Here is a 16,340-nt window from a genome sequence, read left to right on the forward strand (position 1 = left end):
ACACTGCCAGGCTCCCAGGCTTCACTCAGTTCAAGGACAATCCACCCTGGCCCTGTCTCTGCTCTGTTGGTGGGCTTCCGGAAAATTCTAGACACAACGAGTTTCCAGCATATGCCGGGTATTCTGTGGGCTGGAAAGCATTTTGTGATGCCCTCACCCCCTGAGCAGAAACAGATCCCAGGCCTCCCTCCACAGCCCAGTCCTCCCCCTCCTGTCCCCACCGACACGGCCAGGAGCTGGGGCCCTGGCTTCAGATGAAGAGATGGGGGCCAGGGAGGGGAAGGGGCTCAGCAGGATACCCAGCCTAGCAGTGGGGGCAGAGACCAGAACCCCAGCGCCCTGAGGATCGAGGCACTGTTTCCTGAAACTCCCAATCTGTACCACGTTTGAAGACTGCCTGCACTAGGAGCAGGCCGACTGCTGTCACATCCAGCCACATGCAGTCCCTCTGTGTGGTCTGTGGCCGCGTAGCGCTACTGCAACAGATGACACAGAGACACGGCACAGAGCGTGTGCCCTGCCATGCCCATTTCCCAGAGCCCAATATATTTGCTATCTGGCCCTCCACAGTAAACTTCTGCTACCCGTAGACCTGTAGTACCCTTTACTCATTTTCCTATAAATTGCCCCACCAAAATTTACCTACATACATTTATTTAAAGAAAAAACTGGGCCGGGCGCGGTGGCTCATGCCTGTAATCCCAGCACTTTGGGAGGCCGAGGCGGGCGGATCATGAGGTCAGGAGATCGAGACCATCCTGGCTAACACGGTGAAACCCCGTCTCTACTAAAAATACAAAAATTAGCCGGGCGTAATGGTGGCGCCTGTAGTCCCAGCTCCTCGGGAGGCTGAGGCAGGAGAATGGCGGGAACCCGGGAGGCGGAGCTTGCAGTGAGCCGAGATCGCGCCACCGCACTCCAGCCTGGACAACAGAGCCAGACTCCGCCTCAAAAAAAAAAAAGAAAGAAAAAACTGGGCCAGGTGCAGTGCCTCACGCCTGTAATCCCAGCACTTTGGGAGGCCAAGGTGGGCAGGTCACCTGAGGTCAGGAGTTCGATGGCTGGCTGTGGTGGCTCACGTCTGTAATCCCAGCACTTTGGGAGGCCAAGGTGGGTGGATCACCTAAGGATAGGAGTTTGAGACCAACGTGGCCAATATGGTGAAACCCCATCTCTACTAAAATACAAAAATTAGCCAAGCATGGTGGCGAGCACCTGTAATCCCAGCTATTGGAGAAGCTGAGGCAGGAGAATTGCTCAAACCCAGAAGGTGCAGGTTGCAGTGAGCTGAGATCACACCACTGCACTCCAGCCTGGGTGACAGAATCAGACTCCGTCTCAACAACAACAACAACAAAAAAAAAAAAAAAACAAGCAATTCGAGACAAGTTAGGCCAACATGGTAAAACCCTCTCTCTACTAAAAATACAAAAAAATTAGCTGGGCGTGGTGCCATGCGCCTATAATCCTACCTACTCAGGAGGCTGAGGCAGGAGAATCGCTTGAACCCAGGAGGTGGAGGTTGCAGTGAGCCGAGATCACAAGACTTTGTCTTGGAAAAAAAAAAGAAAAAGAAGGCCAGGCGTTGTGGCTCACACCTGTAATCGTAGCACTTCAGGAGGCTGAGGCAGGTGGATCACGAGGTCAAGAGATCGAGACCATCCTGGCCAACATGGTGAAACCCCCATCTCTACTAAAAATACAAAATAATTAGCCGGGCATGGTGGCGGGCGCCTGTAGTCCCAGCTACTCGGGAGGCTGAGGCAGAAGAATCGCTTGAACCCAGGGGGCAGAGGTTACAGTGAGCTGAGATCACGCCACTGTACTCCAGCCTGGCAATAGACTCTGTCTCAAAAAATAAATACATAAATAAAGAGAAAAAACGTAAAAATAAAAAAAAATTTAAAAAGAAAAAGCCCCACCATCCTAATTGGACAACCACTGTTGCTTTGCAAAAATAGCAGTGACTCTACTCAGGAAGCCGAGGTGGGAGGATCGTTTGAGGCCAGGAAGTTGAGACCAGCCTGGGCAACAGGGAGATGAGACCCCATCTCTACAAAAACTGTACAAATCTTATTTTAATTAAAACAAAAATTTTTTTTTTTTTTTTTCAATTATCAACTCTCGGGAAGCTCAGGAAAAGAGGAGGTGCTTTGGTCCACCCTCTGAGGCTTGGGGTGGGCAGCAGAACAAGGGTGTTGGCCAGATGTGGCTTCGCCGGGCAGCCAGATAGCCGCCCTGTCTCCCGCAGGCTGCCCCCCGGATTACGTGCCTCCAGAGATCTTCCACTTCCACACGCGCTCAGACGTGCGGCTCTACGGCATGATCTACAAGCCCCACGCCTTGCAGCCGGGGAAGAAGCACCCCACTGTCCTCTTTGTGTATGGAGGCCCCCAGGTGGGTGCACACCTGCTCCCCAAGGCCCCCCCCCCCACCATCCACCTGAGGACTCCCCATCCCCACTCAAGCGCCAGCCATAGAAGGGTCAACCGGAGGAGGCTCCCTGGCCACCTGCCTGGTGCTCCAGCCCATCCCGCCTACCCTGACTACACAGGGTCCTCAGAGCCCCTCACTCTCCTGCCTCTGTGCCCGTTTGCATGCTCCCCACCCTTCCCGGATGGCCTCCCCTTACCCCTCTGCCTGCTGACTCTCCCCTGTTCCTCTGGGTAGCCCCCCAGTCTCCAGGTTGGTATAGAGGTGGCCATGGGCCCTGGGCCCAATTCCTGGAGCAGGGGTCAGGAGCAGGCAGCAGATTGGCAGGTGGACCATCTTAGGCGCACATCTTACCCAGAGCAGCTCTGTTCCCCCAGAGGATACGGGGCGATGTCTGGGGACTTTGTGGTTCATCACCACTGGGAGTTCTCCTGGCCCAGAGTGGCTGCTCAGCACCCCGCAGCGCCCAGATGGCCCCACCTGAGAGAGAGCCACCCCACTGTCCCTCGTGCCAGAGTGGTTGTTCCAGGCAGGACTGGGGCAGTGGCCCAGCTGAGAAGGAGCCTGACAGTGGCCTTCCCTTCTCCCAAGCAGGGTCCTGAGTGTGGGCCCCTCGCGCCTTGTCACTCCCAGGTGTCTATCCAGAGCCTCCAGGGCACAGGTGCCTTCATTAGGCTCTAAGGCCCCAGCCTGGCCCGGCCCAGTCCCCAGCCTGCCGGCATCTCCCCTGCTCAGCCCGTCCTGCCCGGCATCTCCTGCTGTACTGCTGCCCCTCACCTCCCCACAGGTGCAGCTGGTGAATAACTCCTTCAAAGGCATCAAGTACTTGCGGCTCAACACGCTGGCTTCCCTGGGCTATGCCGTGGTGGTGATTGACGGCAGGGGCTCCTGTCAGCGGGGGCTTCGGTTCGAAGGGGCCCTGAAAAACCAAATGGTAATAACTCCTCCCTGTTGCTCTGGGTCCTTCCAGTCTTGGGAAGGGAGCCCTGGGCCGTGTGGGTGTGGGTCGTGGGGACATCACCCGCAGAAGGGCACTTGTGGCTGGGGTGACGCAGGCTCAATGACCTTTTAGAACAAAAGGGGACGTATGCTTTGCTGCTCAGTTCTGCGCTGTGCCCTGCAGGGACAGAGGCATCTGTCCATCCTGCCTGGTGCCTGAGCACACAGAACCCAAGAGGCTGCAACCCTGATGCAGCCAGACACCCCAGGCCGGGCTGGGTCCCCAGGGCGGGGCTGGCCAGGGCCGGTGGCCGTGGAAGTTGTGCCGACAGTGGTGATGACGTCGGTGGTGATGGTGACCATCTCAGCCCCTTTGCGCTGCTGGAACAAAGCTTCACAGCCTGGGGATTTATAAAGAGTGAAAGTCTCTCTCAGTTCTGGAGGCTGGGAGGTCCAGGGCCAAGGCAGGGCTGTGTCGGGGAGGGCTGCTCTGTTCCCAGGGGGACGCTTGGTTGGCACACCTTCCAGAGGGGCCCTGTGCTGCCTCCTACACGGCAGAGGGGTTGCGAGGGGCGGAAAAGGCGTGCCCTCCCTCCATCAGGCCCGTTTATTAGGGCCCCTCATCCTATTCACATGAGTGGGCCCCATGGCTTAAAGGCCGCAGTGGGGATCTCAGCATGGACTTCAGAGGGGACACCAGCATTGAAACCGTGGCGGTGGCGGTCGTGGGGATGTGGCTGGTAGTGACGACAGCGACGGCACCAGCCATTCTTTGTGCCCTTGCACATGCCTGGGCACCCCTGTCTTTTTCTTCCTCGTGCCCTCTGGAAAACGGGTCCTCTTCCGGTTAATGTCCCTGTATTAGGGATGGGCAGACTGAGGCCCTGAGAGGGGACGTGGCTCCCAGAGCCACTCACCTGGGAGGTGGCAGAGCAGGGTGGCTGCTGGATCTGTCCAGCCACCCAGATAGTGGGCAGGGTTGGCAGGGCCTGGAGGGACGGGGTTTCCAGTGAGCCACTTTTCATCCAACAAGGAGAGAGGCCCTGAAAGGAGCAGAGGTGTCACTGCAGGGGAGGGGCACACCTGGAGGAGGCCACTGAAAGGTGCCCGGCTTCATCCCTCAGGGCCAGGTGGAGATCGAGGACCAGGTGGAGGGCCTGCAGTTCGTGGCGGAGAAGTATGGCTTCATCGACCTGAGCCGAGTTGCCATCCATGGCTGGTCCTACGGGGGCTTCCTCTCGCTCATGGGGCTAATCCACAAGCCCCAGGTGTTCAAGGTGGGTCCCACCCCTGGCCGGCCTCAGCCGCGCCCCTCCCCCGCCCCCTTCCCCAACTACGCCGCGTTTGCCCACCGCCCGCGCCACCCGGAGCCCACCCCCCGGGGAGGCGCCTCGGCAGGGGCCTTGCCACGTGGCTGTTTCTCCCCGCAGCAGCCCCACGGGGCCGAGCCCCCCTCCTCATTGCCCGCCACCGCCGACCGCAGGATGGCATCCGGCTGCACAAAACCCCGCCAGCAGCTCTCTGTGGGAGGCTGAGCCCGGGACCCCGGCCTCGGATGGGCAGAGGTGGGGCATGGTGTGCAGAGCGGCGGGGGGGCCCCAGGCCGGCGGCAGTCAGGGCACTGCGGGGCGGCGGCGATGAGGAGGAGGAGGAGGCAGACGGGCAGTGGGACCCGGCCCTCTGCGGCAGCGGGGAGGGGCCGCACCTGCCCGCCTGTGGCGCCCTGCCCAACCCCGAGCCACGCACCGTCCACAGGGGCCACGCGGTCTGAGGGACCCTCCCTTGCCAGTCCTGTACAGTGCATGAGCGCTCCTCACGGGCTCCAGGGCGGCCTCGGGACAGCGGCTGATGCTGGCTCTAGGACCCGACGCCTGTTTCTCTCTCTCTCCCTCTGCCCCCATCTGTCTGCTGTGTCCCTCAGGTGGCCATCGCGGGCGCCCCAGTCACCGTCTGGATGGCCTATGACACAGGGTACACTGAGCGCTACATGGACGTCCCTGAGAACAACCAGCATGGCTATGAGGCGGGTTCCGTGGCCCTGCACGTGGAGAAGCTGCCCAACGAGTAAGGCCACTGCCCTGCCCTGCAGTCCTCCCTGGGGCTTCTGCACCCCGGCACCTGCTGTCTCCATCAGGGTGCCCTCCTGCCCCAGCCAGCGCCACCCCGGGAGCCTCAGGCCGTGCTCCCACCTCCCCACTGTGGTCCTGTGGTGGCGTCTGCCTGCATGTGCCTCACAGCTCCCTCCTGCCTACCCTCTCTCCTCACTGCACCTTGCAGGAAGGGACACCTGGGGATGCTTGTCTGGGGAAGGAGGCTCCCAGCCCTGCCCTGGGGAAGATGAGGGAGTTCAAGCCACTGCTTTTCACAGGCAGGCGTCCCCCACTCCCCTGCGCTGCATCCTGCACGGGGCCCCATCACAGCCTCTGTCTTGTGCTTCTGGACATAGATGTCCACAGGGCCAGGGACCAGCTCAGATGTCCCATTTTGTGCTTTTAACATGGGTCTTATTCTCTGATGGAGAGAAAACAGTGTTCCCATTTCCTGGCACGTCTCCAGAAAATGTTCCCTGGAGTCCCATGCAGTCACCTGGAGGGTTAAAAATTTTCCTGGGCACGGGCCGGGCGCGGTGGCTCACGCCTGTAATCCCAACACTTTGGGAGGCCGAGGCAGGCGGATCACGAGGTCAGGAGATCCAGACCATCCTGGCTAACACAGTGAAACCCCATCTCTATCAAAAATACAAAAAATTAGCCGGGCATGGTGGTGGGCGCCTATAGTCCCGGCTACACGGGAGAATGAGGCAGGAGGATGGCATGAACCCAGGAGGCGGAGCTTGCAGTGAGCCAAGATAGTGCCACTGCACTTCAGCCTGGGCAACAGAGCGAGACTCCGACTCAAAAAAAAAAAAAGAATCTGCCCTGGGTAGTTTGGGAGGCCAAGGCAGGAGGATCGCTTAAGGTAGGAGTTCGAGACCAGCCTGGCCAATATGGTAAAACCCCAGCTCTACAAAAAAATATAAAAAATGAGCCAGCTGTGGTGGCACATGCCCGTAATGCCAGCTACTCGGAAGGCTGAGGCAGGAGAATCGCTTGAACCCAGCAGGTGGAGTTTGTAGTGAGCCAACATCACGCCACTGCACTCCAGCCTGGGCGACAGAGATAAACTGTCTCAAAAACAATAATAATAACAATAGGCCAGGCACAGTGGCTCGCATCTGTAATCCCAGCACTTTGGGAGGCTGAGGTGGGTGGATCGCTTGAGGTCAGGAGTTCAAGACCAGCCTAACCAACACGGTGAAAACCCATCTCTACTAAAAGTATAAAAATTAGCCAGGTGTGGTGACACACACCTGTAATCCCAGCTACTCAGGAGGCCGAGGCAGGAGAATCGCTTGAACCTGGAAGGGTAAGGTCACAGTGAGCTGAGATCACACCACTGCACTCCAGCCTGGGCAGAGCGAGACTCTGTCTCAAAAAATAATAATAATTTATTATGGTGAAGTTCACAGAAAAGTCACCTTAAAGCAGCCCTCGGTGCATTTGCAGTGTTGTGTGGCCGCTCCCTGGTTCCAGAACCTTTCCAGCACTCCAGCGTCAGACCCTGCTCCCATTCCTTAGCAGTCACTCCCTGTCCCGGGACAGCCACCAATCTGTGCTCTGTCTCAATGGGTTTATAAGTTCAGTTAACTTGGATGAATGTAAACTGGAATTTCAACAGCGACGTGTGGCCACTGGCTCCCATATCGGACAGGAAGGGCTAGCCCAGGCCATACTCCAGACCACAGAGAGCAGCAGACCTAGGTGGGTTTTTGTTTTGTTTTGTTGAGAGAGCCTCACTCTGTCGTTTGGGCAGGAGTGCAGTGGCTTAATCTCAGCTCACTGCAACCTCCACCTCCCGGGTTCAAGCAATTCTCGTGCCTCAGCCTCCTGAGTAGCTGGGATTACAGGCACATACCACCACACCCAGCTAATTTTTGTATCTTTAGTAGAGATGGGGTTTCACCATGTTGCCCAGGCTGGTCTTGAACTCCTGGCCTCAAGTGATCCACCTGACTTGGCCTCCCAAAGTGCTGGGATTACAGGTGTGAGCTACCGTGCCCAGCATTTTTTTTTTTTTTTTAATCATAGCTCACTGCACCCTCCCAGGGTTCAGGTGATCCTCCTGCCTTAGGCTCAGCTGGACCGCAGGTGTGCACCACCTCGCCTGGCTAACTTTTAAATATTTTTGTAGAGACAAGGTTTTGCCATGTTGCCCAAGCTGGTCTCAAACACCTGGACTCAAGCAATCTACCCAGCTTGGCCTCCCAAAGTACTGGGATTAGAGGCATGAGGCACTGTACCCGGCCTGGGGTTTTATTTTTATTTCGTTTTTTCAATTTAATTTAGAGATGGGGTCTTGCTCTGTCACCCAGGCTGGAGTACAGTGGTATGATCATAGCTCACTGTAGCCTCCACCTCCCGGGCTCAAGCTATCCTCCCACCTCAGCCAGCCCAGTAGCTGGACTACAGGCATGTACCGCTACTGAATCTTTTTTTTTTTTTTTTTTCTTTGGAGACACAGTCTCGATCTGTCGCCCAGGCTGGAGTGCAGTGGCACGATCTCAGCACACTGCAACTTCTGCCTCCCAGGCTCAAGCAGTTCTCCTGCCTCACCCTCCCAAGTAGCTGGGATTTCAGGCACCTGCCACCATACCTGGGTAATTTTTTAAAATATATTTTTAGTAGAGACAGGGTTTCACCATGTTGGCCAGGCTGGTCTCAAACTCCTGACCTTGTGATCAGTTCCCTTCCTACCCCGCAGACAATCCCTGGCCTCAGACCCTTACCCCTCTGTTTACCAGGCCCAACCGCCTGCTCATCCTCCATGGTTTCCTGGATGAAAACGTGCACTTTTTCCACACAAACTTCCTCGTCTCCCAACTGATCCGAGCAGGGAAACCTTACCAGCTCCAGGTGGGTGGCTCTTGGGGGCTTCGGCCCCTCCCGGAGCCGACAGAGCCCTGGAAGTGGGGGGCGGGGCGGGGTGGCTTCCCACTGTGATCAGGGTTTCCCTGGGGGATCTGGGGCTCCCAGCCCCCCACCCCACTACCCCATGCCCCCGCCCTCCCAGCTCCCGGGGCCATTGATGGATCAGTCCTGTCTTGACAGCTCAGGGTTCCGCCTGCCTTCGGTGCTGGGAGCACGGGGTCGGGGGCTGCCACACCCACCCCTGCTCGGGGCCTAATGGAGGGAGGAACCCTTACCGAAATTGCCCCACAGACGGTCTTTATTTGAAACTGAGAAATTGCGTAGAAGAAACCGCTGGGTGCTGAAGGCCCTAGTAGGCTCCTTACTAAGGGGCTGGGACCAAGCATTCCTTGAGGAGGCAGCAGTGAAGGGTATTAGAGTGAGTGGAGCCAGCCAGGCTTGGGGGACCGAGCGGGAGGAGACAGGGGGGACGGGGGAGTGGGTGGAGCCTTGGCAGCGACGTGGGGCTCAGTCTAGGTGGGCTTCTGCGCTAAGGGGTGGGCATGGGTTATGGGCGGGGCCTCTGGCGAGGGGGGTGGGGCTTCTGCAGAGGGACGGGGCCTCAGTGTTGCGGTGGGTGGGGCTTCTGCAGTAAATGGTTGGGCTCGGTGTGAGGAAGGGCCCCTGTAGTGAAGAGTGTGGGGCTCGGTCGGGGAGCAGGGCCTCAGTGGTGAGGAGGGTGGGGCTTCTGCTGTAGAGGTGAGGGGCCTCAGTGAGGAGGGTGGGGCTTCTGCTGTAGAGGGGCGGGGCCTCGGTGGGGGTTGGGCTTCGGCTGGATTTCCATCTGAAGGTGATGGGAGGTGTCCCGGCCTTGTGAGCAGAGTCTAGAGTGGGGCGGCTTGCCATTTGACCTACATTTCTCTGGCTGCTTTGTGGACGGCCTGTGGGGGACAGTGGGACGTGGTCCATAGTTGTTCCGGCAGGAGATTCGGGAGGTATCTTGGAGGCGAGTGGGCCAGGTTTTATTATACCTGTGGACTGCAGACAATTTCCGCTTCCTGGGCGCCTCGACATGCTCTGTCCGGTGGGGAGCGCCCTGTTGCCTTTCAGCAGAGTCGGGAAATGGGGCCGCAGAGCAGGAGGGAGGCAGAGTCGCCTTGTGGCCTGATGAGCTGATCTCTTGGCAGTACCCTCCACCAACGCCCTACATCCCAAGCAGCCCCGGGGGTGATGTCAGGCGGGGTTGGAATAGAACTTCAGCTGTCTCTTCCCAGCCTGAGACCCGAGCCCACTGCCCTCCCAGGGGCCAGGTAGCTGGGATAGCATTTACCCTTACACCTCGTTTCTGCGTCTTTGAAACGGACATGATAACTCGGCCTCCTCGGAGGCTGCTCGGGCCAAAGTCTGTCAGAAAAGCATTCAGGCTGGGCGTGGTGGTTCACGCCTGTAATTCCAGCACTTTGGGAGGCCGAGGCGGGTGGATCACTTGAGGCCAGGAGTTTGAGACCAGCCTGGCCAACATGGCAAAACCCCATCTCTACTAAAAATACAAAAATTAGTCGAGTGTGGTGGCACACGCCTGTAGTCCCAGCTACTCTGGAGGCTGAGACAGGAGAATCGCTTGAACCTGGGAGGCAGAGGTTGCAGTGAGCCAAGATCGCGCCATTGCACTCCAGCCTGGGCGGCAGAGCGAGACTCCATCTCCAAAAAAAAAAAAAAAAGAAAAGAAAAGCATTCAGCACGCAGGGCGGGCCCAGGGTCCTGTCTCACTGCCTCCCCACAGGAAGTGTAACGTGAGATGACACAGGCCGTGGGGTGGGAACGTGGCATTGTGTGGGACACAGAGTGCACTTCACCTTCTGTTTCAAAGACCCCAGAACATCTGGGCCAGGTGGCTGGCAGCCGCAGGCCCTCTTTGTGCACAAATCACATTTGTCACATGCCGGGCCTCGGGTTTGCTCTGGAAGCTCACTGGGGAAGCAGACAGACCCTCTCTGCCCTCTTAGGCCAAGAGGAAAAAGTAACCAGGCAGCTGGGACCCAGAGTGGCATAAAGGCGTGGGCACAACGTGCATATGGCTGGTGGCAAGGGCAGCAGAGTCTGCCCCAGGGAGTGCCAGTGCCTGGGCTGGGGAAGGAGTGGGCCCTTGAGGTGCCTGGGGCAGCAGGACCTGGAAGCTGGTCTTGATGTCAGACTGGCAAGTCCTTGCAGAAGTCTAGGTTGGGGATGGTGTCATCAAACTCGTGATTCATCCAGGGAGGGATTAAAGAAGGCAAGAGTAGAGGAGGGGAAACCAGTGGGTGGCTTGGTGTATTCCCAGGGTGATGGGCAAGGGTGGGGGCCAGGAGCCTGGAGAGGAGGGTATGGTTCAGAAACCCATCTCACTGGCAGGAGGCGGTGTAGATGGGCCACCTGCCCCTGCTGCCAACCAGTCCCAGGGTTCTTTGTGGAGAATCCGGGGTTATTTTCATGCCTTGGTCCTACCAACCCCTAGGGGGCAGTGGGGAGCTATAGGGGTTGTCCATCAGTGCCCCCAGAGCCCTCCTTCGTGGCCAGAGGCAGCACCTGCACCCTCTGTGTGTATCCACCCTCTGGCCTGGTGTTGGCTGGGCCAGGTCTCAGGAGCCTGGGGAGTTCCGTGTCCCTGCCTGCCTCTTGGCTTGATCCCCCCTTGGGTGCTAAGAGGACCCAGAAAACGCTTCACACATCCTCAGAGACAGTGTCCTAAGGCCCAGAGCTAGTCACATGCCTTTTGGAAAGTGGAAATGGCTCGAGACCAGGGCACCAGATGCTCCTGAGGCTTGAAGCCTCAGCCACCTCCACAGAGATGAGTTGCTCGCCCGTCAGCAGGTTTGGGGGAAAGAGGCACACGGTTTCTTCCTAAATCTTTGCTCTGTGCAAGCGCACACTGCAAGGTGTTTGTAAACTTTGTCTTACCAAACCTTCCCGAAGAGTCTGTGAGGTCCGGATTCACCCCATTTTTGAGCGGGGCCCAGAGTTACACTGCAAGTCAACAGCCGAGGTGGGATTCAAACCCAAATCCGTGGGCCTCAGAGCACCTGCGTACTCCTGGATGCCCTGAGCCAGAATAAGGGAGGAGCCTAGGACGAGGGGTGGTCCGGCCACGTCCCCCAGCCCTGCCTCCTGTCTTCCCGCAGATCTACCCCAACGAGAGACACAGTATTCGCTGCCCCGAGTCGGGCGAGCACTATGAAGTCACGTTGCTGCACTTTCTACAGGAATACCTCTGAGCCTGCCCGCCGGGAGCCGCCACATCACAGCACAAGTGGCTGCAGCCTCCGCGGGGACCAGGCAGAAGGGACTGAGTGGCCCGCGGGCCCCAGTGAGGCACCTTGTCCCGCCCCGTGCTGGCCAGCTCCAAGGAGCCGCTGCCTTCACCGCCCCGACGCCTTTTATCCTTTTTAAAATGCTCCTGGGTTTTATGTCCGCTGCTTCTTGGTTGCCGAGATAGAGAGATGGTGGTCTCGGGCCAGCCCCTGCTCTCCCCGCCTTCTGGGAGGAGGAGGTCACACAGTGATGGGCACTGGAGAGGCCAGAAGAGACTCAGAGGAGCGGGCTGCCCTCCGCCCGGCGCTCCCTGTGACCTCTCGGTCCCCTGGCCCAGCCAGCCACCGTCCCCAGCACCCAAGCATGCAATTGCCTGTCCCCCCCGCCGGCCTTCCCCACTTCATGTTTGTGTTTTGTTTGAGGGGATATTTTTCATAATTATTTAAAAGACAGGCCGGGCGCGGTGGCTCACGTCTGTAATCCTAGCACTTTGGGAGGCTGAGGCGGGCGGATCACCTGAGGTCGGGAGTTCAAGACCAGCCTGACCAACATGGGGAAACCTTGTCTCTACTAAAAATACAAAAAATTAGCCGGGCGTGGTGGCTCACGCCTGTAATCCCGGCTACTCGGGAGGCTGAGGCAGGAGAATCGCTTGAACCTGGGAGGCTGAGGTTGCGGTGAGCCGAGATTGCGCCATTGCACTCCAGCCTGGGCAACAAAAGCGAAACTCCGTCTCAAAATAAATAAAAAACAAAAGACAGAAAGCAAGGGGTGCCTAAATCGAGACTCGGGGTCCACACCGGGCAGCGGAGTTGCAACCCAGCACCTGGTAGGCTCCATTTCTTCCCAAGCCCGAGCAGAGGGTCATGCGGGCCCCACATGAGAAGCAGCCAGGGCCCACAGGGGGCACCACCTGTGGACAGCCCTCCTGTCCCCAAGCTTTCAGGCAGGCACTGAAACGCACCGAACTTCTACGCTCTGCTGGTCAGTGGCGGCTGTCCCCTCCCCAGCCCAGCCGCCCGGCCACATGTGTCTGCCTGGCCCGTACACACCGGGGGTTCCGGGGTTGAGAGCTGAACCATCCCCACCTCAGGGTTATATTTCCTCCTCCCCTTCCCTCCCCGCCAAGAGCTCTGCCGGGGCGGGCAAAAAAAAAGTAAAAAGAAAAGAAAAAAAAAAAAAAAAAACACAGAAACAAACCACCTCTACATATTATGGAAAGAAAATATTTTTGTCGATTCTTATTCTTTTATAATTATGCGTGGAAGAAGTAGACACATTAAACGATTCCGGATGGAAACATGACACCTGCCTGAGGTTCCTTCTAAGTCCTGGGGCTCCTGAGTGGGAGGGGCTTCCGGGGGGCAACAGACAAGACACAGCAGAAGGGTACTGCCGTCTTCAAAGACTGCTGGGGTGCTGGAGCTGCCTGGGCACCATGCCCTGATCAGACTGGCCCAAAGAGGATGGCCCCAGCCACCTGATGAGGGTAGTCCTGTCCTCACTGGTCTAGAAAGGTCTACTGGTCTCCAGGGACTCAGTTCTGGCTGTCGTGTGTGGCCTGGTCTGACCCCCCAGGTTCCCCAGGGCCTCAGCACAACCCAAATTGCAGCATCCTCCATGCTGGATCCTCACCCGTCCGACACCTCCTTTTCTACCTGAGACTCTGCACCCTGAGGACCATGACAAGCCAAGGACCTCCTCACATTGTCCCAACAGCCAAGACACCCAGGGAGACCCTGTTGGCAATGTGCGGGGCATCTGGGCTCCATTTCTAACAGCAGGGATGGACTGCCCTGCTTGATCCACTGCTCCATCCTTTGGAAAATTTCCACTTAAAAAAAAAAAAAAGTGGGCTTAAAAAAACATACGAGGCCAAGCGCGGTGGCCCACACCTGTAATCCCAGCACTTTTGGATGCCAAGGTGGGTGGATTCCAGCCTGGGCGACAGAGCAAGACCATGTCTCAAAAAAAAAAAAAAATCTGATATTCTTGTGATCAAATCTTGTCCTTTAGGTGACAGATTTCATGTCATGATTAGTGGGATCTGTGGAATAATTTGCTGTTTGCTCCTCTGTCACCCAGGCAGGAATGCAGTGGTATAATCACAGCCTACTGCAACCTCGACCTCCTGGGCTCAAGTGATCCTCCCACCTTGGCCTCCCAAAGTGTTGAGAAGTGTTGAGATTACAAGAACCACTGTGCCCAGCCTTGTTTTCTTTTTCTGTTTCTTTTTCTTTTTCTTTTTTTTTTTTTTTTTGACACAGGGTTTCACTCTGTCACCCAGGCTGGAGTGCAGTGGTGTGATCTCGGCTCACTGCAACCTCTACTTCCATGGCTCAAGTGATCCTCTGGCCTCAGCCTCCCAAGTAAGTGGGACTACAGGCACAAGCCATCATGCCCAGCCAATGTTTTTGTCTTTTTTATAGGGATGGTGTCTTGCCATCTTGACCAGGCAGTTTTTAAAATCCTGAGCTCAAAGTGATCTGCCTCCCAAAGTCGCTCTGTCACCCAGGCTGGAGTACAGTGGCCAGATCTCAGCTCACTGCAAGCTCTGCCTCCCGGGTTTATGCCATTCTCCTGCCTCAGCCTCCCAAGTAGCTGGGACTACAGGCGCCCGCCACCTCGCCCGGCTAGTTTTTTGTGTTTTTTAGTAGAGACGGGGTTTCACCGTGTTAGCCAGGATGGTCTCGATCTCCTGACCTCGTGATCCGCCCATCTCGGCCTCCCAAAGTGCTGGGATTACAGGCTTGAGCCACCGCGCCCGGCTGTTTTTTCTTTTAATCCTTTTACTGTGATGATTTGTGGTGGGTGGGGGAAACTTGGGGCTGAAACCTTTCTGGAAAGAACACACACACTCATGCACACACGTACGCACAACCTGCCTGGGTTCAGCAGCAGACTCCCAACAGCTCACAACTGAAATCCCTTGTTAGCAGCAGAGCTTGGCTATGCATCGAATCCTTCATGGTGACAGGCTGAAAGTGGTAAGGTAATGGGAACTCCATCCGTGGAACCGTGCTGTGTCACTCACCTAAGGAGTAGGGCTGCACTGTGCTCGTCCAGTTTATGGAGACAGTGTCTCATGGGTCTGGAACAGACAGCTGCATGGAGGAAGAGATTTGTTTGTTTATTTATTAAGACGGACTCTTACTCTGTCACCCAGACTGGAGTGCAGTGGCATGATCTCAGCTCACTGGAACCTCTGCCTCCCGGGTTCAAGAGATTTTCCTGTCCCAACCCCCCAAGTAGCTGGGATTACAGGCGCCCACCACTATGCCCAGCTATCTTTAAACAACAACAACAACAAATATATATATATATATAGGTATGAAATATATAGGAATGGGGTCTATGTTGCCCAGACTGGTCCAGAACTCCTGAGGTCAAGCAATCCACCTACCTTGGCCTCCCAAAGGGTTGGAATTACAGGCATGAACTACCACGCCTGGCCAAGAAATTTCCTAACGCAAGCAGGTATCCCAATTTAGAACAGGCTGCCACTGCAGAAAGGCAACTGGCTTGGACTTCTGTCATTGGCAGAGGAGCCAGCCTCCACTGGGATCCTTCTCACCTCCCTGGGGCTCAGCTATGGAGTAGAGTGATTTACTTCCTCGAAGGGTGCATTATAACCCATCTTAGGAGTCATCTCTGACGTTTTCTCTCTGGATTCTGGTTTTTTTTGCCAGTTGGGAAGAACTGGAAACACCAGTTTAATTCTTGACCCTCCAGACCTGGCCACTGGTGTTTTTTTAAAATGTTAAGGCATTTGTAATCAAAGAATGACTTCCCTCTCAGTTCCCAAATGACTGACTTCCCAAAACTTGGGATCTAATGATAGCAATAGCTAGAATATATAATTCTTAGTTGATTCGTCCTGGTGTGGGAACTTCATTCCCTCACTTAATCCTCCCAATAACTCCTTGAGGTAGGGATTATTTTCTTTTTAACTTTTTAATTTGAAATAATTTTTTTTTTTTTTTTTTTTTTTTTTTTGAGACGGAGTCTCGCTCTGTCGCCCAGGCTGGAGTGCAGTGGCCGGATCTCAGCTCACTGCAAGCTCCGCCTCCCAGGTTTAGGCCATTCTCCTGCCTCAGCCTCCGGGTAGCTGGGACTACTGGCGCCCGCCACCTCGCCAGGCTAGTTTTTTGTATTTTTTTAGTAGAGACGGGGTTTCACCGTGTTAGCCAGGATGGTCTCGATCTCCTGACCTTGTGATCCGCCCGTCTCGGCCTCCCAAAGTGCTGGGATTACAGGCTTGAGCCACCGCGCCCGGCAATTTGAAATAATTTTAGCCTCCCAAAAAACCTGCAGAAACTATAGGGTTTCCTAATACGCTTCATCCAGCTCCCCCTAATGTGAACATCGTCTGTAACCCTAGGACAAGCCAGTTTATCAAAGCCAGGAAGTGAACACCCACATAATCCTATTAACAAATACACAGGCTGGTTGGGCTTGATGGCTGACACTTGTAATCCCAGCACTTCGGGAGGCTAAGGCAGGCGGATCACTTGAGGTCAGGAACTCGAGACCGGACCAGCCTGGCCAACATGGTGAAAACCTGTCTCTACCAAAAATACAAAAATTAGCCGGACGTGGTGGTGCACACCTGTAGTCCCAGCTACTCGGGACGCTGAGGCAGGAGAATCACTTGAACCCGGGAGGCGGAAGTTGCAAGTGAGCCGAGATCGCGCCACTGCACTCCAGCCTGGGCAACAAGAGGGAAGCAAAAGC

General features: G+C 56.3%; 2 protein-coding genes across 6 annotated transcripts in view; one reads left to right on the plus strand and one right to left on the minus strand.

The window, feature by feature from the left end:
* The window catches only part of DPP9 (dipeptidyl peptidase 9), a 51,230-nt gene extending 38,324 nt beyond the window's left edge, over positions 1-12,906 (plus strand). For 3 of the 5 annotated variants that reach the window (XM_023185643.3, XM_023185642.3, XM_023185641.3), the window contains 5 exons: positions 2,252-2,397; positions 3,221-3,367; positions 4,497-4,649; positions 5,294-5,436; positions 11,477-12,906. In XM_023185643.3, the coding sequence (XP_023041411.1) occupies positions 2,252-2,397; positions 3,221-3,367; positions 4,497-4,649; positions 5,294-5,436; positions 11,477-11,744 (857 nt within the window). In that variant the 3' untranslated portion in view covers positions 11,745-12,906. Of the gene's footprint in view, positions 1-2,251; positions 2,398-3,220; positions 3,368-4,496; positions 4,650-4,802; positions 4,938-5,293; positions 5,437-8,212; positions 8,325-11,476 lie in introns of all 5 variants that reach the window. The other 2 variants (XR_003309673.2, XM_023185644.2) reach the window with 2 other exon arrangements.
* On the minus strand, positions 8,620-9,629 carry LOC111521968 (extensin-like). Its single transcript, XM_023185653.2, has 2 exons — positions 9,350-9,629; positions 8,620-9,259 (listed from the first exon to the last, which is right to left on the minus strand). Exons 1-2 carry the CDS (start codon positions 9,390-9,392, stop codon positions 8,847-8,849), a joined length of 456 nt encoding a protein of 151 aa, XP_023041421.1. The 5' UTR covers positions 9,393-9,629; the 3' UTR covers positions 8,620-8,846.
* Positions 12,907-16,340: the final 3,434 nt, after the last annotated feature.

This window comes from Piliocolobus tephrosceles, chromosome 21 (assembly GCF_002776525.5).
Source record: "Piliocolobus tephrosceles isolate RC106 chromosome 21, ASM277652v3, whole genome shotgun sequence".
Taxonomy (NCBI): domain Eukaryota; kingdom Metazoa; phylum Chordata; class Mammalia; order Primates; family Cercopithecidae; genus Piliocolobus; species Piliocolobus tephrosceles.

Coding starts and splice junctions, on each gene's coding strand:
- LOC111521968 (XM_023185653.2), bottom strand. CDS start 9,392: ATGTCGAGGCGCCCAGGAAGCGGAAATTGTCTGCAGTCCACAG. Junction 9,260..9,349: donor AAATTGTCTGCAGTCCACAG/GTATAATAAAAC, acceptor TGTCCCCCACAG/GCCGTCCACAAAGCAGCCAG.